Raw genomic sequence first — 24,904 nt, forward strand, 5'->3', positions numbered from 1 at the left:
AGTTATATGGAAGGGTCTCTATTTTTAAAGAGGAATCTGAAACTCAAAACATTTAAGAAGTCTTCCCAATTTCACACAGTAATTGAGTGGAAGCCAAGGGAGGTAGTTTGTAGAGAAAAAAAAAAATTAAAGCACAAAACTTAAAAGAACTAGGTTCTGAAGTGGAGTTGGTCGCGTGCCATCACTTAGCTGGGAGAAAATAACTTCCTAATATTTTATTTGTAAAATAAAAATATACACAAAGACTAGCGGGAAAACTAAATGGGCTAGTGTCCGAGAAAGTACTTTGAATATGAATACAAATACTTTGAAAAAAATTATGAAAGAATGAATGTCCTTCTTGTATGCTTAAAGGTTAAATTTAAAGACTCCCAATGCTCATTTTTTAACAAGTAAGGTTTAGATATAAATGTTTAGAAACCTTTTCTTCCCATTATGTTTTTATTTGAATACTTCTCCTCCTCAAGTCATTCTTGCTATTTGACATGTCTTAAAATAGATCATGTTTTGAAACAATATTGAGAGATTTTAGCTATCTCCTAAGAACAGAAGTAGTAGCTGTCACATACTTCTTTGAGTTTTCATCAGTCTTTTCACAGAGTATTAAAAAGATGGTCATTATGATATTGGAGGATCTGCTTGCCTTTGTCATAACTAGAGCAAACTGAGAATAAACATGAACAATGAGAACTACTTATGATTTCAGAGCAGAAAAGGATGGATATAAGGGCAAATAGGCTTAATTAATTTGTACCTCTTTATATGTCACTCATTTATCTATCTTATTGGGATTGGAATTATTCTCACACTTCCCATTATTGAAAAACTCTAAAAATGTTCAACCCACATGCAGACCCAATAATTAGATTCCTCTGATTGCCAGTTGCTGGAAAAAAAAAAAAAGGTTAAGTCATAAATAGCAACAGAATCCATTGATCACAAGTAAAGTGGAGGGAAACATTACTGAGTAATCTCAATCAAACAAGATAATCAAACTTAGCGATGCTGTTTCCTGCTTCTCTGGTATAAATAATAAAACTGCCCCACTAGTTTCTCCATAACCTGAATGTCCCAAGGCCACATACCTCATCTTTCCTTCCACTTTCCTTAGGGAGAATTCTGGGTAAGAAAAGAAGGAAAATTGATATAACTCCTTTGCTAAAATGACTTGAGCTTCCTCTGCGTTTGTGTTTGTGACATCTTATTATAAGATGAGCTAACATCTATTATTAATTGATGCACTAATTAAAGCCATACTTGCAGTTTCCATTAGCTTATTCCCTAAATTCTCTAGAGTTGGCTGTCTGGTTTTAATCAAAACCAAATGGTAGTCCAAGTTCCCAGCCTGGAGCAGCTAGGAGGAAGTCATTCAGTGGAGGCACAAGAAAGCAGAAAAGATAAACAGATGATAGTTCACAAAATTTGTGTCGGACAAAGGATGCAGATACTGTGCGCCGCTTTAGAGCTGTGATTCAGGGACTGTGTCATGCTAGATGGAAGCAGTTGCAAGTGTTTAATGTCAGCAAGACTCTAATATGATCAAGATGGAGTCTGTCTTCTGCTTTCCCAGCCCTGGGTTTGTGTAACTGGAGGATTCCGACTGGAGGTAATGCTCCATGTGCTGTGACACAAACTACTTTATTCTGTGAAGAATTCTTGGGATCAGAGAGGACCTGAAGAAAACATTCCATTTACTGGATTCTTGGGATTCGACTTACAGATTTTCTCAGGTACAAAATGTAAGGCTGCAGCATTTTAAATTTTAAGTAATATTTTTAAAAGCATGTGGTGGGGGTAAAATTCAGAAGAGTGACTATTAAAAGCTCTCAATTCATCTTGCTCTCTTGAAAGATCTTTAGAAATGAGCCCTGGCAAATGTCTTTTGATGAAGCTGTGTCTATATATTTAATATAGTGGAGAGACTATCGATGGGGGTAAAACTATGTTTTCTCTCTCTCTCTCTGTTTTTTTTTTTTTTTTTTTTGCTTTTCCTTTTTCTCCCAAGTGTGGGATAGAAAGTGCTTTAGGACCTTATGACTCTCTAGCTAATCACCTCAAGAGCTTTGACAAACTCACTTCAGTTCTGTGAAAACTCAGAACTCCTAAAAAGCCCAGGCGCCCTGCCCTCTCTCCACCCCTCCCCTCTGCTTCGTGCAGCCTCTCTCACATGCACACTTCTCAGAGGCAGGAAATACTTTCCAGGCAATCTGGGCCTGGTGGTGGAGGCCCCTTTCGCAAAACATCAGTCTGAATTTAGTAGACAGAAGTCACTAGGAACGCCTTGACAGGATCCGGCTTCAGCGGAGGCTCCCTCCAGCTGCGGAGGGTGTTTTTGTTAGAATCACACACTGCGTACAACTGCCTAGAATAGAGCCATGATCTCAACCACGAAATGTGGACTGATATTTTGGAGAAGCTAACGGGACGGACTGCTCTGGACGGTGTCATGCCCTGGCTTTGCGTCTCCTCCTGTCTAGGTAAGAAGCTCAGATTGTCTATGCTTAGAGGTAATCTTTGAAGAAGCCAGAGGGAGAGAAGTGTTAGCATCTTGTGCAGAGTTGGTGATTTCCTAGGTTTCAGAGCTAAGCCCTGGTTCCAGGAGTGGAAAATGTTTAGTAAGTAGAAAACTGTGAGTCAAGTCGTTTTTTAGCCAAATGTCATTTCTAAAATAGACTCCATACAGATTTTCCTCTTTTCCTCTATAAAGTCACACTTTGTTTCCATTCCTTCTTATTCCTATTTATTAATAGAGCTATAAGGACTGTTTTTCTACCACATGGCAGAGTATGAAACAAATCCATCTCTTCACACATTAAGGGTGAGGTGTAAATGAATTGTCCCTTCTTTTGCCAAAGGAAAGGGTAGATAGCACTAGAGTGACTTTTTCTTAATCATGAGCGCCCAAAGAATTTTTTTGTGTCACAATTAACACTGTGAAGGCTGGATTCTTCACTATTTCCCCAAGCCAGTTTCAGCCACAAGCTGCTATGGTACATCCTAAAGATTTCATGTTTTTAAAGAGGTCAACTTGAAATTTCAGATACCACGTCTGTCCTAACTATATTTAATATGAGTTTGGGAAATGTAAACATCAGAAGTGGATTTAATTCATATTAAATTTCCTTCATTCACTCCTTAGATCATATTTTGTGTGACTGTTTTGAATAACTGAAGTAAATCTCAATGACAATGACACTCCTATTTCAAAGTAGCCAAAATCAGTAAAATCACACAAAAACTGATCATATGTCCATACATAGTATAATCTAAAATTACATTTCCACTAGAATAAAATATGTCTTCTGTTATGCCTTCTAATCTCTAATATGTCTTCACATTTAAATGTGTATTCTATGAGTAAAGAAATTTAGTAAGGATTAAAGTAGCATGGGTTTATAATAAATAACATACTGTTATATTCCTGAATACTCAGAATAAAAATGATTATCTTTTGCAAATAATATAAAATGGTATGTAAAGGGAATACTATTCACATGAATGTCCAAATGTATAAGATGCATGAGAAAACATAGTAAAGGAGGGAAGTTTTGACAGTTGGATCAGAAATTAAGAATACACGGATGACTTTCAGTTGTTCACTAACAATTCAAGTTATGATAAAATTAAAATATGAGAAACAGCATTTATTTTTTAAATGTTAAAAATGAAATTCTGTAGACTGGGGGTGTGGCTCAGTGGTAGAGTACTTTCCTACCATGTATGAGGTCCGGGTTCCATCCCCAGCTCCATGAAAAGAAAGGGAGGAAAGGAAGGAAGAAAAGAAGGAGGGAGGGAGGGAGGGAGGGAAAGAGAAATAAAGAGGGAGAGGAGGAGGGCAGGAGGAAAGGAAGGAAGGGGAAAAGGGAGGAAGGAAGGGAGGAAGGGAAGAAATTCTGACTTATTTATAGTATGACAATAAAATTCTTAAATAGAACATCAGAGAAGGAAAGAGCATAAGAATTGACAACTTCTCAATATTCTCTTGAATTTGTCAACGAGGAAGCTGAGGAATGGCATTCAAAGGTGACCTGTCCAAGGTCATACTGCTAGCTCAAAGAAGTGATGACAGTACTACCACAGTGCCTTGATTCGTCATTTTGACAACTTCATTCCGCAATGTGTTGCTCTCAAATAATAATTATGCATAACGAAGTATGACCATGTCCACTGGAAGATTACTTTGCAGAAAGAAAACTAGAGTTTCTAATGAAGAAACACAAAGATTTAAAGCTATACCAATGTGACTAATGAAGAAAAAACATGATTTTAAAAAAAGAATCAAATTTATTAAATCATATAGTTTATTCAAATGCAAATGTTTTCTTAAAAAGATTTATTGGCTTCAAAAAACACTTTAGAGGAGTAAATTGTTTTGTGACTATTTATGTTTCATGCTTATTCAAGAAAATCATTCATATGCTAACGATTATATTAATTTAAAACTAGCATTTCGTTAAAAACAGGTCTAGAAAAGAGTTTGTCTACTTCACATTCTTGTATTCAAATGAAATCATTAAAAAAAAACTATCCCAACCAGTGATTTTCAGAAGGAACTTTACAATTCCTCCTTTGGAATTGGTTTAAGAATTAATTTAATGTACCCAGTCTTTTTTTTTTTTTTTTTAATCTAACCTAAATTTCTATTGCTTCAGCCTATTTTTAGTTCTATGTGCTTTTTCTTCAATGGAAATGTAAAAAGTTCAAATGGACTATGAAAACATAAATGTACATTTCTAGACCAACTAATCCCAGTTTATTTCACCTTCATTTCTACAGATTGCTTCCAATCCTTTGGTTCATATATCTACACTAAGCCTTCTACAAAGTCCTTCAGTTACAGAATACAGACTTTTTTTACAGTATATAAATGAATGTCTCACCAGTGCAGTGTAAAATGGGAGAGTTGGCTGGGTCATCTGTATCATATATCATATCTGACAATATACACTGCTGTGTAGGACTGAAGCACTGTACTTTCCAAGCAAGAGCCTGTCTCATAAAACTAGTATATTCCATTTCTAACAGATGACCTTTCTTTGGAGAGAATGTGTGTTATGACACTGGGGTAATATTTCTTGGTTAGGTTTGGTTTGGTTCATTTTCATGAACCAAATTGACTTTCCTGATATTAATACCACCTAAAAGATACACTATTCAACACCTCCAGAGTCACCACACTCTGTGTTTACGAAATGAGGAGTAAATGCAGTCAGCAGAAATCTATAATTCACAGCACAATTACTAGTAAGGGAGCTCATCATTTCTTTTTTTTTCTTAAGAAGATTACAATTTAATAAAAGGAATTTGTCTACATTTTGCCAAACCTATCCTTACCTTACACCTTGCTACAAATTCTTAAGGAATAGTTTAATCTTATTTATAGAGGGTTAGGTCCCATGGCTTTAAGTCTAAATGGGCAATTAAAATTTATGTATTTTTTATTTGTTTCTTCTTGCAAAATGAATGAACTGTGACTGCATTGTCTTACAATTAGATCAACTCTTTAGAAACTATCATGGAATAACACAGGGTCAAATGGAATATGACCCAGACCTGGGGCAGGAATTTTATTTTCAAAATAGAGAAATGTCAATAATTGTACAGGAGAACAGATCTAATAAAATTCAGCACAATTTAAGTCAAACAGGTTTATGGAGAAGCACTATTCTTGATTGGCTTTAGTGTGATGTAGAATTTATTTCTGTGGTTATGTGTTGATATTTGCTAGCTTAGAATTTTGAGAAATATATGGCCTTCACTTTTTTAAACTTTTTAAAAAATTTTCTTAGTTGTGGATGGACAATACCTTTATTTATTTATCTTTATTTGGTGCTGAGGCTCAAACCCAGTACCTCACACATGGTAGGCGAGTGCTCTACCACTGAGCCACAACCTTAGCCCTGGCCTTCATTTTTAAGGAAGTTAAATAATAAAAATATGAGATGTAAACTTTGAAATTGAGTTTAAGGAGAAATTGTTCATTTTGATCAAAGGATTATAGAGTATATGTAAGTGGACTTGAGAGGATTAAACAGGAACTCAGATGCAAAAAATCTGAAAGGCAACAATTCACTTAGTGCATATGAATTTGTTCATTGAGAGATGAAAGGAAGAGACAATTGTAGCTGTTTGTATGTGTGAAGTTTGCTTTTGTATTGGACTGCAGTAATACAATATTTTAGTAATACAGTTCAAACAATTCAAAGAAAAATCAGTCCTATTAAAGGAAATTAGAAAGATCAAAGAGCAAGTTTAGAGATTTAATTAGGGCTTCCTTTTGTTTCCCCCAGCAGTTAGCAAAATATCTAGCATGTTAGGAATTGTCAATACCACTTGTCAATAAATGCTTGTAGAATGAATGGGAGGAAAAGAGAAAGGAAGGCAAAAGATAATAAGGATTGAAAAGTGTTAATCTGTGAGAGTTTCTCCAGATATCCTATTAATGATAGAATAATAATTGTTAAAGGGGAAGAGAAATAAGTGGTTGGCAAAAGACATCAAAGGCTGAGGTCAGAGGTTAGCATCACTCTTGTAAGATGACATTTCAAGTTAATTAAGAACCAGGAGCATGGGCTTCCAGAAATAGCTTTTTGAAATGAAAAGTTACATGAGAGTAGAGAGAACAGAGCACTAGTGATTTTTCCACAATTTAAACAAAGTGGTTCACCAGAAAAGTCCTGGGCAGGCTCAGAGTGCTGGCTTTGACTCTATGCCATTTGAGTCCTTGAATCATTGCATTTTACTTTTTGGTCTGATCACACCTATATACTGAAATAAAGGCAAGAGTTAAATTTAGCTCATACTCAGCCATGAATTCTGCACCCAAGATCAGTCAAAAGTTTATGGAGTCCTTCTCATCATCTCTATCATCATCGTTATCATCATCTCCACCATCAACACCATCACCATCACCATCACCACCACCACCATCAGCAGCAGCAGCCACCCAGAGAGGCACCAAGCCTCCATGGGTACTTGCAATGTGCCTTAAACTAAATACTCTGTGCGTGTTATTATCTCATTATGATTATGTTAGTTCATTGTTCTTATTTCCCCTCAGCAACTTTTCAATATTTCCATTATAGATGTGATTAAAACGAAGTCACATAGAATTTAGGCAAATAACGCAGCATCAGGGGGAAAAAAAAGGATTCTTTAACAATATCTTGCCTTTACAAAATAAGGAGATAATAATCCCTGCCCAGTGAAAGTTATTTGATATTAAGCTGTTTACTTAGTCCTGCAAACATTTCTTCTTATTTATGCGTATTTTGTATACTACTAAAGGAGATAGTAAAAGTAACACACCAGACACAGTACCTGATCCATTACACATGCTTAATAAATGGAAATTTTTTCTGCTTTTACTATTAGCATTATCATGAAAAGTTTCTGATTCCCTTAATATTGCTTAAGAACCAGAAGCATGAGCTTCTACAAATCGTTTTAAATGAAAAGTTACATAATTCCAGGGCTGGGGATGTGGCTCAGTGGTAGAGTGCTTGCCTCGCATGTGTGAGGCACTGGGTTAGATTCTCAGCACCACATACAAATAAATGAACAAAATAAAGGTCCATCAACAACCAAAAAAACATATTTAAAAAAAAAAGAAGAAAAGTTACATGAGTCCATATAGAAAGCAAGCAGTGATAAAATCAAGTGCAACTGTATATAGGTAGAAAATAAAATGAAGTAAAATTATGGATATTAAGCATAAGTAAGATGAAAGCTATATCAGAGGCATCGACCCCTAAAAGGATACTGAATAATGGAATTGGTTAAGACTCCAACAATTTTCTTCTTCTTGACTTCAGTAAAAACTGAGCTTATGTAACGACTAAAACCTCAGTCCCCCGTTGTCACCTTGCTATTTGAGCACCTGTGTTCATGTAGCTGTTATCTCTATTTACACTTAGTGATTACTAGGTCTACTGTTGGAGTGTTCTTAGAAATGATAGCAAAGCTAAAAATAAAGTGACCACTTAAGCAAAGCCACAACTCACTATGGTGATGATAAAGCATTATAACCCACATCCCTTTTTGCACAGAAATATCTTTTTATAATGAGGGGACATCACATTTCAATCATATTACTTTGCCATCCAAAAAAGGGGTGGGGGAGGCATCAGACTTTTAGCACCAAATTTAACTCTAAGCTATTTCTTGTTGCATGAAAAATTCCAACTGAAAAAAAGTTACAGAAAAGGCAATACTTTTCCTTGGTGATAAGGGATTCTACAGAGAAGAGATACTGCAAAGTGATGATTCATTAATGAATTGCTTTGCATAACTCATCTAAGCCACAGTGTGGTACTAAACGCCACAGGTGCTCTGAACTTATAGGGTGGAACACCATTGAAAAGGCTTTATGCTTTTGAAAGATTAAAAAATAGAGACCCCCCCCCAAAAAAAAAAAAAAACACAGGTATCGGGAAATTGCTGCATCTGTGAGAAAATACTATCTCTCATGATTGTTTTAAATCAAGGACCTCCTGTAAACCACATATCCCCAGAAAGGTCTTAGTGATAGCAGAAAAAATACCATGAATGTTCCAAGATTTCCTCAGATTTCTCGTGGGTGGCTTAAGAAAACCTTAAGAGATTCTCCATGACTGACTGCCCTGAGCTATAAAGTGGGTGGTAAGTCAAGCCCTGCCAGGATTTGGACTCCTCCCTTCAAGAAAATTAGATACTGCTCAGGAACCTGGAGGTAAAAATAGGGCACCACTGAAATAATAGCTTCCAATTTTGAAACACCCTACTCTTTTCTGATGAGCAGACTTCTAGTAGAGGGCAAGGGTTAATTTTCAAATTTGCCTGATTCTGGAGTAACTCTATTCTGAGAGCAAAGAATGAGAAAAAGTTTTCCAAGTTCCATAAAAGCTCTGAGATATAAAAAAAAAAAATAGACTAACATTAAAAGAATATTTTTAATTTCTGTGCCTACTTTCTTCATTTTTATTCTGAAAACCAAAAGTGTTGGGAACTTGAATGGGCCTCTCAGAAAAAGTGATATCTTACTTATTCTACTTGGCTCATTTTACAAGGTTTATATTGTAATCTGTTAACATTTCTGTGACTTCCAGACAGCTTAAAGACAAGGAATCTATTTCATATGTAGTATTTCAATCTCCATTGAGCAGTTTACTAATAAAAAAATTCAACAGGAGTTTTTATGTTTTCCATTGAGAACTAATGAAGTATAATGAGTAAATTCCAGCATTAGACAAAGAATATAAAAGTAAATGGAGAATGATTTAGTGAGGGATTAAGGGACAGATTGCTGCTAAAGAAAGAACATCTGCATAGACTCTTAGGAGATAAATTCTTGCATTGTATTATTAAAAATTTTCCCCACAACTTAATTCTATCTTCCTCTAATGTGGATTACGTAATGTAAATATTTCAAAGAAAGAGCACTAATTATCTCTTAATAAAAGTTGGCTGTCTTGACTAAACTCATAGAAATGCTTTTTTAAAGTGTTCAACATTTTTCGGTTTTGCTCATAAAGGAAATTTAAAAAAATTCTTATCTCCACTGAGCCTTCTGCCTGGACATGAGCATCTTGATTCTTTAGTTGTCAGTGAAAAGCATTTCTCTTCATTTTGTTGTTGAGTTGGGTGGCAGTGAGCAAGTGACCCAATGGGCACAATCTAGTTTGCTGGATAATTGGTTTTTTGACAGTTTCATCAAGAAAAAAGGAACATCATTTGGGCCTGCACAACTGATATGTGATGAGGGGTCACTTGGACATTAGTTCACCCCACATTTGATGAACTGTATTAAGCTAAACTCATGTCTGTTCTAGATTGTTGATTGTCTATCCTAGTTGTCTAATTCACTCCAATAAATGTTCATGGTCATATAGTATGTACAAGACTGACGTCCTGAGAGTAGCTAAGACACATCAAAATTTAAAACTTCGAGAAGATATTCATATTCCCAGTGTCTCCATCCCACCAACATGACGCAGACCATGTAGTAACAAAGCTTTGAGGTGTTATCCTTTTGGTTCAGATGCATTCTTTTCTTGCAAAAGTACATTTTAGGAAGTGTAATCTACATTTAAGGGAAAGGCGATTATTCTCCTTGTATCTTCTCTGCTTTTTCACAGGGACTGAGTACATGTTCTGTGGCCACTCCTGTGTGTGTGTGTGTGTGTGTGTGTGTGTGCGCGCGCTTTAAGCAACAGTAGAAACAGAATATAACCTAGAAATTTAACATGAGATGGGTAAACGAACAAAATCTCTAAGTGAAACCAGAATAAACTCTAACTTTCTAAGGAAAAAAGTAAGAAAAGGAAGGTAACAATACTGTTATATCTTCCTTTTCCCATCTATTAAATATGGAAGACTGGGTGATGGTATCTAAAAATAGCCTAGGAATTAATCACATATTCATTTATTGTATTTGTGTGTATATATATATATATATAGAGAGAGAGAGAGATATACACACAAGTATATATATAAATATATGTATATACAGTATATACAGTCAGGAATCAATCATGTGTTCATTTATACTTCTATATTATGTGTGTGTTGTATATATGTATATATACGCATATTATGTGCATGCACATGTGCAGGTATATTCATATATACATACATATTATATGGGTATATTTATGTAAATGTGTGTGCATATTTTTCTGTGTATGCATACGCATATATAGTATATATAGTGTGTGTGTGTGTGTATATATATATATATATATATATATATATATATATATATATTCCCAAAAGACAAATCAAGGCACCCACTTTTGAGAAGATGAATTTAAAAGTTGCCATTTTCCCAAGTACTACAAGTGAGGTATCCAAGAAAAGTTTAGGAATGCTGCAATGGAGAATTCCTCTTTTCCTATTTATTTGCCTATTGAATGCTATTTACATGTTATTTTATGAATGTTAAACTTCTATTCAGATAACATTTCAGTAAGACCAGGACTAAGATGATTACCAAGAATAACTGTCCTGAATTTGAGGAATTCCCAGGAGGATTGTGGAAGGAAAGGAATCCCTAAAAGAAGTCACCTCAGAATTTCATGCAGCACTGTATTGACATTGATGGCCCAAGATAAAGATCTAAAATGGTACTTTAAGTTGCTGAAGATGTGGGGTTGCAATTTGTGTAATCAGGAGGGAGTGCTGTAGGGAGTGGGGAAGGGGCAAAAGAGAAAGTTTGGACACTTCAGATATATTGTAGAGAATCTGCAGTAGTATTTTGGATTTTAAAAAATCAGATTGTAGATTATTTTTAGCTATTTCTTCTGACATTTACCTCCATATTTCTAAATAATGTGATGGTAATGTAATAGTTTTTCCACTTTAGATATTATCTCTTAATTTCCTACTATAGAAGATGAGGGTTTAGCTCTCTACACCTATTCCTCTCATCATCCTTAACCCTACCTCTCACAGACCCCAGACTCAAAAATAGTTGCTTCATAATTTTCAGTTAAATTAGTATTTACTATTTTTTATTTTGACTACATAAAAAAAATTCACAGCTTAGCCAGGTAGTGGCATATGATTGCATCGCTCTTCTTTTTTTTTTCTTTACTTTGTTCTTGTTATATACAATAGTACTATTTATTTGACATATTTATGCAAACATAAGTATGTCTTATTCTAATTAGGATTCCAGTTTTGTGCATGTACGTGATGTGAAGATTCACTGTGGAGTACATAGGAAAATCATGTTAGAGTCACTCCACTGTCTTTCCTATTCCTGTTCCCCCGCTCTTCTAATAAAACTGGTCCTCCTAGAGTTAATAATTGATTCTTGTAGTTTCCTGTGTAACTATTACAAATTCTTCCATCCAAATTGTCTGGCTAGACTATAAAGTTCTTCTCAGTGTAGCTATCACATATAGCTGACATATTCATCTTTCTCTTTCTTTCTTTCCTTCTTTCTTTATCTAAGTGATATCTTTTATAGAGAACTATCCAGTAGCTTTTGAGAATAAAGGGTTTTTTTAAAGTGATTTTTCACATAATATTAAGGTAGGAACAAATTCCCATCCGAGTTGTTAAGGCATATTTGCTTGTCATCTTATTTCCACTGTTACTTCTAAAAAATGCAATACCATTATCATTCCCAAGTCCTAAAATATAATTTCTCATTCTCTGTCTGATACCATTAGGGATCATTAACTTGCCTCCTACATTCTGAAATTTCACCAGGATGGTTCCATTACTACTTCATATTCCATTTGTTTTCTTCGGTCTGAAGACTTGGATCATTAATTATGGGATATTTTCTGAATTTTTTTTTGAAAAATTTCTCTCACTTTTCTCTGAAATGCTACTGAGAAATGTGGCTCCCCTCCAAGGTGACTAATGGACTAAGAAAGAGAAGGAGGGCAAGAAATTGATGACCGCCTAGATTCAACTTTTCATGGCATTTGTACACCTATTGTGGCCATTATTAGAACATTTTATTTTTGTTTACATAGTTTCTCACACAATATTGTAAGCTCCAATACAAAAGATAGACTAGATAGATTGTTTAGGTTTATATTTCTGATGTTTAGCAGAGCATCTTCCACATAGTAGGCATTAAGTAAACACGAGTTCAATAGAGATTATGATATGACTATGGTCACTTCTGTATTACTACACTTTCAGCTTCTGGGGCTTTACTTTGAGACTTGTTCTCACAGGATATAGAATCATCAAGCACAGTTATTATCAGCTGTCCTTTTAATTGGCAAGCTGAATTATAAGGTGAATGTTTATTTCTGAAGCAAGTGCAAAGTAGAACATGATCATTAAATAGCACGTGTTGGTCCGGTCAATGATTCTCGAACTAGAAGGTCTTCGATTATCATTGTTAGATACAATAACATTAAATTTTGTTTGATTTTAGAATATATACTATATGCCATGGAGTGCTTACGTTGAGGAGTGGTGTTACAAAATTAAACCAAAGAAAAATTTGTAACTGCTTTGTGTCCAAATATCCTATGCATTAACGTCACAGAAAGCAACTTGGACGTTTTGCAGACATTTTTCAGAGTCATTGCACAACTAGAAGTGCATACAGACTCTCGTAATATTAATACAGTGGTGTTTGAGCACATGTGTTTCAGAAGTGAAAAATCCCCATGGAAATTCACTTCATAAAATCAACACCCTGGAATGACCTACACTTTTCCAGATCCTCCATCCAAATCCTCAGCAGCTGAGCTCATTTTAAATGAAAATGCACAAAAAGGATTAGAAAAGAAATGTAATATAAATGTGCAAAATAAAGAGTCAGTAATTTGAAATACAATTTTAAATAAGGCAGCCTGATGGGGAATCCCATAAGGAAAGTCATGTTTTTTACTGACTTCTCTCTCTTACAGGACAGATTTTAATAAATTCAGATGATTTAGAAAATGACACCAGTATGCTCAGATGCAATTGCAAATAATCTCACTTTCTATGTACTAATGCTTTTTTCAGGCTTTAAACCACAGAAGTAGATTTAAATGAACTTTAAAATCAACATTTAAATAGCAAATCTGAACAGGAGAAGTTGTAGAGATGAAACAATCACAAGATAAGGAATGGGTGTTTCAAAATATAATGATGACAAACATAATCATAATTATGAAATATTTTTGCCTTAAAATTAAAAAGGTATACATTCATAAGAATGACTTGGAATTGTCCAAAGAACCTAAGTCAGAAATGAGATCAGGATTAAAACTGTGTTGAATCTATCTAAGTTACAATCTCTATCTCTGTAGTTAGAGTCTTTTAGAACTTGTTATTATATCTTACTTTGATGTGATAGAAATACCACTTATCAAACTTGAGTGGATTATGTTAGCAATTATTTTAAGATTTTTAAGGGCAAAATTGTTGTGTATTCTTTTCTCTATGGAAAATTATATTTCTCGTTTGTAAAAGAAATCAAACCAGAATTCAGGCCCAACTTAAATGTAAATGTGGCTTAGGAATGACACAGTAATACCACTTGGCATTTCTTAAGTTGGCTTGCTCTTTCTACACTGGATAAAAATAAAGAAAAGAAAGCATCTAAAACAGAACCGCCCTATTACAACCCAAATTTGCCCATGAAAGCAGAAATTTTCTGGCTTGCATCTATGCGTTTTTTCCACTTTCCGTAGCCTCCCACACTATAATGACTTATGCATGGAATTCAGAGACTTTATATTTTCTTTTGAGTGCAAAATGAATGCCAACATGGAAAATGTGAATGCTGGCCATTTTCAAAGATGGCCACAGACCTTTAGGGGAATTAAATAGTATCCAAAAAGATATTTGGTCAAGCCAGGGTACCAACATTCTAGTACATTCCTTAACTTCACCAGTCTTTATAACATGGGAATATTTGCCTTTGGGGCATCTGCTGGGTCAGAATAACTTGAGATTTTTGATGGGGAGTCAGAATCCATTTCAATACACTGAAATGTCCCCAAACTAGCACAGCAGTTAATCTTGTTTATGCGTGAAATCGATAAGCCAATCCATGTTATGTGCTGACAGTTCTTGTGCAAAATAAAAACTAAGTGTCTGCTCTTTGGGATTTTTCATTTACAGTCCAGTTATTTGGTTTCATTGTGGAATAATATTTGGGTTGCTCAATTTATAAGGTTGCGTTTACTTCCTCATTCAAAAGGATTTGACTAATTCAAGGCAAAAGGATGAATACCTGGAAAGTGTTTTTATTCTGAACTCATCTTACACATGATTTTCTTGTTCATTTAAATTTTTATGGCCAAATTCTAACTGAAGTACACAAGCCAAACTCCTTAGATACCCAAAGAGAATGAGATTCGAGTTTCTGAAGATTGTCTTAATTGTTTTATCATACTCATATCTCCTTTCTGGTTCACTTGAATTCCTGAGAGGTATGGAAAGTTTATACATACTAAAGATACATAAGGAGAAGGGATGAAGTAGATTCTCCAAACTACATGGAGACAATGAATTTTATTGGCTATCTGAGCCTGGACCTTAGAACCAGTACTTAATTTGAATATGGACTTACTTCCTAGGTGTATACTTTGGACAATTTATTGAAGCTTCAGTGTTACTAGCTTGCTAGCTGGTGTTAGCAGTAAAACGATGCACGAACAGATGTATATGTCCTAAAATGCTGTAAATTGTATATGTTGTGCTTTCTTACCCATGAACTGTGTGTTAATATGAGCCAAACTGGATTATTCTATATTTCTTAGTCATTCCCTGGAGTAAATACATCCTGGCCATTTGGGGTCGGTATTAATTCTTTCACACACTAATACATTACACATGCTATCTCTTCAACTCAAGTTTTGCATGGTAGTTCCCCAATAGCTTTTGCTGCAATTTAAACCAAACAACAAATGAATTTCTTTAACAACTTGGGTTCACAAAAATGAATTAAAGGAGCACATGAGCTAGAGAAATGAGTTTCTTCTGGTGATTTTTCTCAAGTATTTCAATCCAAATATTTTCTTTTTTATTAATTTTTACTGTTGGTTGTTCAAAACATTACATAGTTCTTGATATATCATATTTCACACTTTGATTCAAGTGGGATATGAACTCCCATTTTTACCCCGTATACAGATTGCAGAATCACATCAGTTACACATCCATTGATTTACATATTGCCATACTAGTGTCTGTTGTATTCTGCTGCCTTTCCTATCCTCTACTATCCCCCCTCCCCCCTCCCCTCCCCTCTTCTCTCTCTACCCCATCTACTGTAATTCATTTCTCCCCCTTATATTTTTTCCCTTTCCCCTCACTTTTTATGTAATTTTGTATACCCCTGAGGGTCTCCTTCCATTTACATGCAGTTTTCCTTCTCTCTCCCTTTCCCTCCCACCTCTCATCCCTGTTTAATGTTAATCTTCTTCTCATGCTCTTCGCCCCTACTCTGTTCTTAGTTACTCTCCTTATATCAAAGAAGACATTTGGCATTTGTTTTTAAGGGATTGGCTAGCTTCACTTAGCATAATCTGCTCTAATGCCATCCATTTCCCTGCAAATTCTATGATTTTGTCATTTTTTAATGCAGAGTAATACTCCATTGTGTATAAATGCCACATTTTCTTATCCATTCATCTATTGAAGGGCATCTAGGTTGGTTTCACAGTCTTGCTATTGTGAATTGTGCTGCTATGAACATCGAAAACTCCATTAAGAAAATATTTGGTTCTTATTTTTAAGCCTAATGTTATTCACCACATCAATAGGCTTAAAAATAAGAACCAAATATTTTCTTAATGGAGTTTTAAGTGTTTGGTAATTTATATCTTTATTCATTAATGGACCAGCCACACTGGTTTTAAAATTATTGCTGATGATTTTTGACCAGAGATATAGAATTTTCTTCTATTATTAGCCTGCTGCTTAAAGAAATAAACCTTTAAAGCTAGGAGACAGAAGCTTTAAAAGATTTTTTACTTCTGTCTTCATAACACAGATTAGTACCTTTTTTTTTAACCCAAGATATAGTTTGACACTAGAAATGTATCTGTAACTGCGTGTTTTTTTTTAATTTTTTAATAGGTGGCAAAATGACAAAATTCACTCTGTTCTTTGATCCATGAATTTGAAATAATCTTTCATCAAGTTCCATCTCCTTGAGCCTCCTATGGGACGCAGCTCTCTGTCTGTCGTTAAACGACGATGACATGTCTGCAGCTATCAGAAAGAGAAGCTGGGAAGAACATGTGGCCCAGCGGGTGGCACAGCCTTTTAGTTCGGATGATTGCAACAGAGTATGTCATCATGGACTAGTGGCCGACAGCTTGCAGGCAAGTATGGAAAAAGATGCAACCCTCAATGTGGGCCGCAAAGAGAAGTGTGCTTCACTCCCAGACTGCTGCCACGGACCAGAGCTGAGAGATTTTCCTGGGAGGCCAATGGGTCACATTTCAAAGGAGGTGGATGAAAATGACAGTCATGAAAGTAAAGATCAGTTTCTTTCTCTGGAAGCCAGCACAGAAACACTTGTGCATGTTTCTGATGAGGATACCGATTCTGATCTATACCTTGTGGATGATAAACAGATTTTAACTACCCCAGGGCATAAAATATCAGACCAACATAATGTCGAAGGAGCAGGCTCCTTAGTAAAGACACTGCCTATCATGGAAAGTAACCAAGATTCTTATAACTCCTGGGATATGGCTGGGGAAGCTGATTTGGTAGAAGATTGCGGGGGAAATAAAGTTGCTGATACTGTAAGAAGCCTGGAGCTTTGTAGTGATATAAGCTTAAATGAAACAAAGGATGTACCCAACGTAATTACGCTTGATTCTCTGAATGTGAAAGATGTTGTGCCTGAGAAGCAATTGCTGAATTCTGCCGTAATTGCCCAACAACGAAGGAAACCTGACTTCACGAAAGATGAACCTGAAAGAAATACCCTGGACGTCAGACAGGATGAGTTCTTGGCTACTCCTTGCACAGACAGAGGACTGCCATTATTAAAAGCAGATTTTGGAAGCTGCATTCTGCAGCCTCCTTCCTGCCCCAGTGGAATGTCAGCTGAAATCGACCTGGAGAAGAGCGGTTTCTCAGAACATCAAAACAAAAGTCCTCCAAAGGTCAACATGGAAGATGGCATGCAGTGTTTACATGTGAGGGACTCTCTGACCACCCAGGAGTCCACAGAGAGCCAAGTCAGACTTCGCAAGAGAAAGGTAAGACACATGCGCAGAGTATCCGGCTTTTGAAATTTTTTAAATATCCCCATTTTTATCACTTGTTATTTTGCTTTATTAAAAAGCTTTGCAGGCATTTCTTTTGCCCTATAATGCAGCTATTTAACTTAAAGACTATCCACTTGGTGAAACCATCAAAATATGTACAAATTAAAATACAATTATCTTTCAATTTCATTAATAATATCTATGATGTCTCTTGGATATTTTATTTTGAAATTGTGTTAAAGATATAATTTGACATCTTTTCTCTAGTTGGAACTGAATAGTTATCACCTAGCTCCTAATTCTGCAGTTGAAGGCCTTCCTTTTAGAAAGGAAGTTGTGATTTTTTTTTTAAATGTAGAATCCTTTATTTAGACCTCTTTCTTTTTCCCTTCAAAAGTATATTTTATCATAGAAAGAGTGGTATAAGTCACCACTTTACGTGTTCAAAGGCAATAAACAATCACTCCTCCCACCCAATGTCTGACACTATTTAAATGATACCCTGGCATATTCACCAGCAGTAGATGCATCATGATTTCTATTTCTTGCCACAATTTTAAAACATCAAAAAAGCCAATGCCTAGATCCCTTAGGAAGCTTCCAAGTGAGAGAAGCAAACACTGAGGTATCGCTACATTGATTTGTGGTTTAGCTAGTGAACTCTTAGCCAAAACTTCAGGATTTCTCCAATATTCTTTAGACAGTGTGGGTTGTCCATTCCTGATGTAAGTCCAAATACAACTTCTCCTATACATCCCACCTACCAACTGGCATTGAGACCCTGCAGATCAGACACTTTGTATAATAATGAAAATATGCTTTCTTACCCTTCTGTTGATATAATCTTAATCTATAGTTGCAATTCTACCAAACACAAAACTAATGTTCTTAGTTCTTTTTAATGGGGGCTATCTACCTACAATGAAGAAAAAAAAAAAAAACTTCCCCAACTGTCTCTGTGGTTAAAAATCTGGTTTCCATAAACTGTGGTTTAGCTAACAAACTAGATCAGTAATGTGTCATGAGCTCGTTTAATTGAAAGCAAAGACTTTACAGCAAAAATTGGTGTGTTCGAACCATGTGCCAACAGAGTATTCTGTGCTGCTGGCCATCTCTCCCTTCCTTACATAATTGTATTAAAATGTTAATGTTCCATAAAGTTGTTATGATTGGAATGCTTGGGCCACTTTTTCAGAAATTTCCATATATCCTATCAATTCTGTTGGAGGGAATGCAATAATGACATAAGAAAGTCTCAGCTGACCTATGACATAGCCCCCCTAAAATAAGACAAATCCTGCCCAACTGCCGACATAAACATTAAACATTCCCTAAACATGTGCTCACCATTTGGACATTTATATCAATACTAAGAATGCTGGAAAGGATTTACTCTTGGACATGTCCCTGTAGCTTCATTGTATTTTGAGAGCTGCAATCATATCTCATTCACAAATTCTAACTTAAATAATCTATATTAAGCATTTTGTTATTCCAAAGCTTTGTGACATTATCTGGTGGAATATGTACTATGACTCTACAACCAGTTTGGGGTGGGCTTGTATTGAACAGATTAAATGTAAAAATTCAGGTTCAAAATTTACTCTAGAAAAATATGGTTATGGAAGAAGTCCTTAGAACAAAAATGCGTAGGAATTTTTGCTTTATTCATTTTGAATGAGTGTAAAAATACCTTTAAATTGGCAATTCGCCATTTTCAAATCTTACTAAAGAAATAACAACATATTCATAAAATAATGTTCATCGTTGTATTGCATGTTCCTGAAAACAAAAGAAAGTAGCCTACATTTCCATCAATAAACTTGTTATTCGTCTATAGTATGGAATGCTATTGTTTATCTGTTGTATAGAAAGATGAAGTGAGATTCACATGCACTAATTTTGAAAGATGCTCATGACATAGTGTATCTGGAAATAAGCAGTGGCAGTCCAAACCTTATATGAAAAATGTACATATAGAAATCGATAGAGGTATAGACAGGAGAATAAACCTTTCTATACGACTGAGTAAGAATATGAAAAATCTCAGCTAAATGTGCACAAAATTAACAGCAATCACTTTGAATGAGTAGAATTAAAAAGGTAGAAAGCAGAAATTCTCACTTTTTACCCTACGCAATTTTTATAAAAAGTGATATAATGTGTGTGTATGTATACATGTATTTACTTTGTCAGCTATAGCAATAACTTTAAAATGAGAGCTTGGAAAAGTTATTTATAGCATAAAGTGATATAGTTTTAGTCAGAGAACTTGAATCAGCTCATTTTCTGATGGTCATGTGAGTGAATCAGATTCTTCACTGTATTTCTGAATGTGGATTTGTCAGGATGAATTTTAGTCAGCTTTTCATTGCGCTAATTAAAATACCTGACAAGAACAATAAAAACTTAGAGGAAAGAAAGATTATTTCTGGCTCATGATTTCAAAGGTTTCAGGCCACAGATGGCTAGCTCCATTGCTCTGAGCCCACAGTGAGGCAACGGGGAAGGACCCAATGAGGAGAAATCTGCTCAGCTCCTGGGCACACCCCCAGTGACCCGCCTTCTCAAGCCACACCCCATCCATGCAAACTAGGATGAACTAATTAGGACACAGCTCTCCTAATCTAATTATTTCATTTCTGAATATTCCTGCAATAACAGGAACTTTAGAGGGACATCTCACATCCAAACCATAACAGGATATAATCAAGATTCTAAGACTTGAAGAAAAAATCAAAACCAAAAAACTATAGGAGAGCTTATAAAAGCAATCACCCAGAATGTATTAAAATAGTTCTCTAGAGAAATCATTGGGTTTTAGATAAACGTTATCATTCCTTGAAATCCATACATCTTGACAGGCATTCATTGTTTTGCACAATTTATTTTTGCTTGATGTCCAATAATATTTCTGACCATCCAGGATACACACACACACCCATACACACACACACACACACACACACACACTCACTTACATATTAGAAGTCTCAATTGTAGAAAACTGCATCTATAGTATATCTAAGGATTGACATTTTGAGCTAATAATTTCCTTAAAGATGATGAAATGGGTCATGAAACTGAAGCTACTAAAAGCAAAGGAAAACAAATGGGTTGAAAGCAGACATTAGTGAATGAGCCCTGAGGTCGGGCAGATGATGAGTGGTCATAGGGCCTTGGCTGAATCCCTGGGGTGAGACAGCTGGTTAAAAGCAATTCTCAGAAACAGATTCCAAAGATGTGTGGAGGAGGGAGACAGTCTAAGAAGTGGTCTCTTTAAACCAAAAGAGATGTGAAGATGGAAAATACGCAGGGAAAGACTTGAGGTTAGATTTTTTTTTTTTTAAGAACTAGTATATTTGTCATTGATGGTGGTTCACAAATTAAAGAGAGTCCAAAATTCAGTCTTCTGTAAGGGCTATTTAAATATTCTCCAAATTTTTGAATAACCATAATAATTATATAAACTTATAAAATGTTTTATTTGCTCACATAAGACAAGGAATAAACCATATTACAAAGAAAAAATAAACCTGAAAAGATTTTGCAAAAATATGAACTTTGAAAAGACACTGAATTCTACATTCCAATAAAAATCTAGACTAATTTTATTATCTTATTTTATTACCCTAGTATTAGTGAATCTGTAGTCTTGACTATTATCATTCAAAGCTAGCATAACAGTAGCTTAAACAACCTGGTTTTCTCACATACACATAGTACTTAGCTATAAGCAGTTCTGGACCAATATTGATCCAAACTCACTCCTGTCTAGAGACTTCAGTCATATTCAGGCCAGTGTGGTAGGGGATACAGGGAGATGCACACTTCTTTATCTCTCAGATTGCATGAACTAGAACTGAATTATTTGGCTATACCTAGCAACAAGAGGGCTTAGAATTGAAGTCTGCATTATGGGAGAGAATGTGTCTGCTAAAAACTCTATTATCATAAAATAAGAATATTTATGTTAAGGGATAACTCACAAACATATTGAGGAAAAACCCTTAACATACATATATACTAATGTACCCTGTCATGTTATGAAATAAATAAATAGGTTACAATATATGTTCTGTTATATTCTTTGTAAATACTTGGTATTTGAAATACTTGATACTTTAATTTCACACTGCAATATATCTTTCTGTGTTAGGAATCTATTTTACATATTAAAGTGACATTGACCAAGTGCTACACTATTTCTTATAGGATAACCATCTAGGAGCAAAATAGTGCAGTGTACATATTTTATATTAAGTTTCTGGAAAATGCAAGATGTTAATTAACCAAGACAAATAAAACTCACATATTTTCTTCTTACCCTATCTTTAAAAATATGCCTATATTTGGTAAAAGCACACCCATTCCTGAAATGGCATTCTCTTTGACCCCTGAATGCCTATATGGGACCTTTGTCCCAAGGAAAGGTTGATATTGACCCATAAGTGATATAAAAGATAGTAAACAATACCCCAACAATGGAATAAGTCAAACTATTGGCTGGCTGGAAGAATATAAAAGAGAAGGAAATTTTGCCCAAGAAACAAAAACCAAAAAAGATAGCCCAGCCATGGTACAACGTAATGTCACGAGATATGTTGAATAAAAGCAAGGACTAGGAGAAGGATGATAGTCTGTGATTAAGTTATAACAGTTGAAAAAGAAGGAATGAATGGCATGCAGAACATATAGCTTTCTAGGTGAATTCATAATAGTATGAATTCATTTAGACAGGTCTTTTGAAGCTTTCAAGACAGGTCTGTTGAGCAGATTGCCTTTCTTAAATCCTCTTGCTTTTCAGTTCTATTTTACTAGGTTAAGGTTTTGATATAATGAATCAAAATTGTTACTAGGTAGATAACTGGGCATAGACAGATGACATGTTCCTATGATGACACTTCACCCACATATTTTTAGCTGAGCTGTGTCCCAGGTGAAGCTAGTGGCTTTGTAAGCAACATGATGTATGCTCTTTAGGCCACACAAAACTGTCAAATGACTTCATGCCACAGAAACTGGTTTTTGCTTTGTAAACAACTAGAAAGCCAAAAACATATTTGCATATACTTGGGACTCAGATATTTTGCCTCATCTCAAATATAATTCTAGTAAAACTAACTAGAAATGCAACGATGATTATTTGATGAAGAAAAACACAAGATATAGTGCCTAGTGATCAGAGAATAATAAATATTGATCATTTTCGATATCCCAGGTTCTGTTCTATGTATGTGCTGCACTACCATCAGTTAGACAGTCAAGGTGTTTATGTTGTGAAGCATACAGTTGCTTAAATCCCCCTGGAATATCAAATGAGGCTTCTGTTTGACTAACATGAAAGGCTGGAACTCAAGGAAGACTAGTGACAATGAAGGAGAGAGAGAGAGAGAGAGAAAGAGACAGAGAAAGATGGGCAGGCTAAAATAGTATACTAAAAGAAGCATTGGTCAATTGCAAGGGAAGAATATCTATCAGTCTTCAGCTGGTCACTGCGGTGCACACCTGTAATCCCAGCAGCTCAGGAGGCAGAGGCAGGAGGATCAGGAGTTCAAAGCCAGCCTCAGCAAATTAGCGAGGCACTAAGCAACTCAGTGAGAGATTGTCTCTAAATAAAATACAAAATATGGCTGTAGATGTGGCTCAATGGTTGAGTGCCCCTGAGTTCAATCCCCAGGAGCCCCCCATCCAAGAAAAACAGTGTATCAGTCTTAGATAAAACATGGATGTTGAGCAGACTGAAATCCAATCAATTGCAACACAATGATTTAGTGATCTCCAGCAGAAGTTTAGTAAGAAGACAAAGGTAAATAATTGCTGTCATTTTACATCAGGTTCTATGATGTCTAGAACTGGTTTTCATTGGCTGTGTCTCTATTATACAGAAGATGGAGCCCTGATAAACTAACATTTCAAGATCCCCAAATGTTTTCTCTTTGGGGGGAACACAACTTTCCCCAATTTCCTCAATCAAATTAGTTGATTTTTTTCTCTATATATTCATGGAGGACTTATTCCTTATACAATACATCTATTCCATTTTTAATTCCAATGTATAATTAACAACAAATTTGTTGGAATTCATTTTATTCCACTATTGATAATTAAAATGTAAGCTCCCCGAGGACAGTTATTCAGTCTCCTTTCTGTAGTGTCCAGCTCAATATGTAGGACCTTTCCATAAATTCTTGAATGAATGAATGACCTTACCATGGTAAAGCACTTATTGTTCAGAAAACAATACCAAATATCAAGAGCCCAACATTATAAAGATTCCAAAGAAATTAAGTCATGCATCCAAAATCTTTGACCAGATATCCCACACTTCATACCATAATCTACTTTTTGTTCTCCAAGTTCCATGCTAAAACCGGATATGAGAGAAGAAGAGGGGGAAAAGGAACCATGTAACATCTAGATCTCTAAGTCAACCCTCCAGTTTAAAATTATTACCACTATTTGCCACAGAACAACTAATTAATTATATGGCAATCTGTGAGTAAAAAACTATTTAGGTTATGGTCAGTTTGTCTCCAGAAAGGAGTGAGCAATGTTAGGTATAAAGAAGAAAAATATTAGAATATCTGTTAGCATTTATTTTGTCCTTTAAACTTGTATGTTTTATAACACATATGATATATTAGCACAAACGTGTATGCACTATAGTTTATAAATAAGTGAAATATGCATGCTCACTGAGGGAAGTGCATAATCAAAAATGTTAGAAGGGCACTTGTTCAGAAATTCTGTAGTTTTTCTGGTTAATATCACTTTGAGGAAGTTAGGGATGGAATGGAGAAGAAGTGACAGGAGTAAGAGATCAAAATAAACATTGATGTGGCTGTGTCCCTGTAGTATGCTGTTTTTAAGTCTTTGGGGTATAAACTGAGGAGAGCAATAGCTGGGTCAAATGGTGGTTCCATTCCCAGATTTCCAAGGAATCTCCATACTGCTTTCCATATTAGCTGCCCCAATTTTCAGTCCCACCAGCAATGTATGAGTGTGCCTTTTTCCCTACATCCTTGCCAACACTTATTGTTGTTTGTTTTCATAATAGCTGCCATTCTGACTGGAGTGAGATGATATCTTAGAGTAGTTTTGATTTGCATTTCTCTAATTACTAGAGATGATGAGCATTTTTTCATATATTTGTTGATTAATTGTATATTCTCTTCTGAGAAGTGTCTGTTCAGGTCCTTGGCCCATTTGTTGATTGGGTTATTTGT

General features: G+C 35.3%; 1 protein-coding gene across 4 annotated transcripts in view; it reads left to right on the forward strand.

Annotated features, from left to right (window-relative positions):
- Positions 1-1,555: 1,555 nt before the first annotated feature.
- The window catches only part of Dlc1 (DLC1 Rho GTPase activating protein), a 387,704-nt gene continuing 364,355 nt past the window's right edge, over positions 1,556-24,904 (forward strand). For 2 of the 4 annotated variants that reach the window (XM_076853767.1, XM_076853770.1), the window contains exons 1-2: positions 2,178-2,477; positions 16,528-17,666. In XM_076853767.1, coding sequence (XP_076709882.1) covers positions 16,653-17,666 — 1,014 coding nt within the window. In that variant the 5' untranslated portion in view covers positions 2,178-2,477; positions 16,528-16,652. Of the gene's footprint in view, positions 1,740-2,177; positions 2,478-16,527; positions 17,667-24,904 lie in introns of those variants that run through there. The other 2 variants (XM_076853769.1, XM_076853768.1) reach the window with 2 other exon arrangements.

The sequence above is a fragment of the Callospermophilus lateralis genome, chromosome 4 (genome assembly GCF_048772815.1).
Source record: "Callospermophilus lateralis isolate mCalLat2 chromosome 4, mCalLat2.hap1, whole genome shotgun sequence".
Classification (NCBI taxonomy): domain Eukaryota; kingdom Metazoa; phylum Chordata; class Mammalia; order Rodentia; family Sciuridae; genus Callospermophilus; species Callospermophilus lateralis.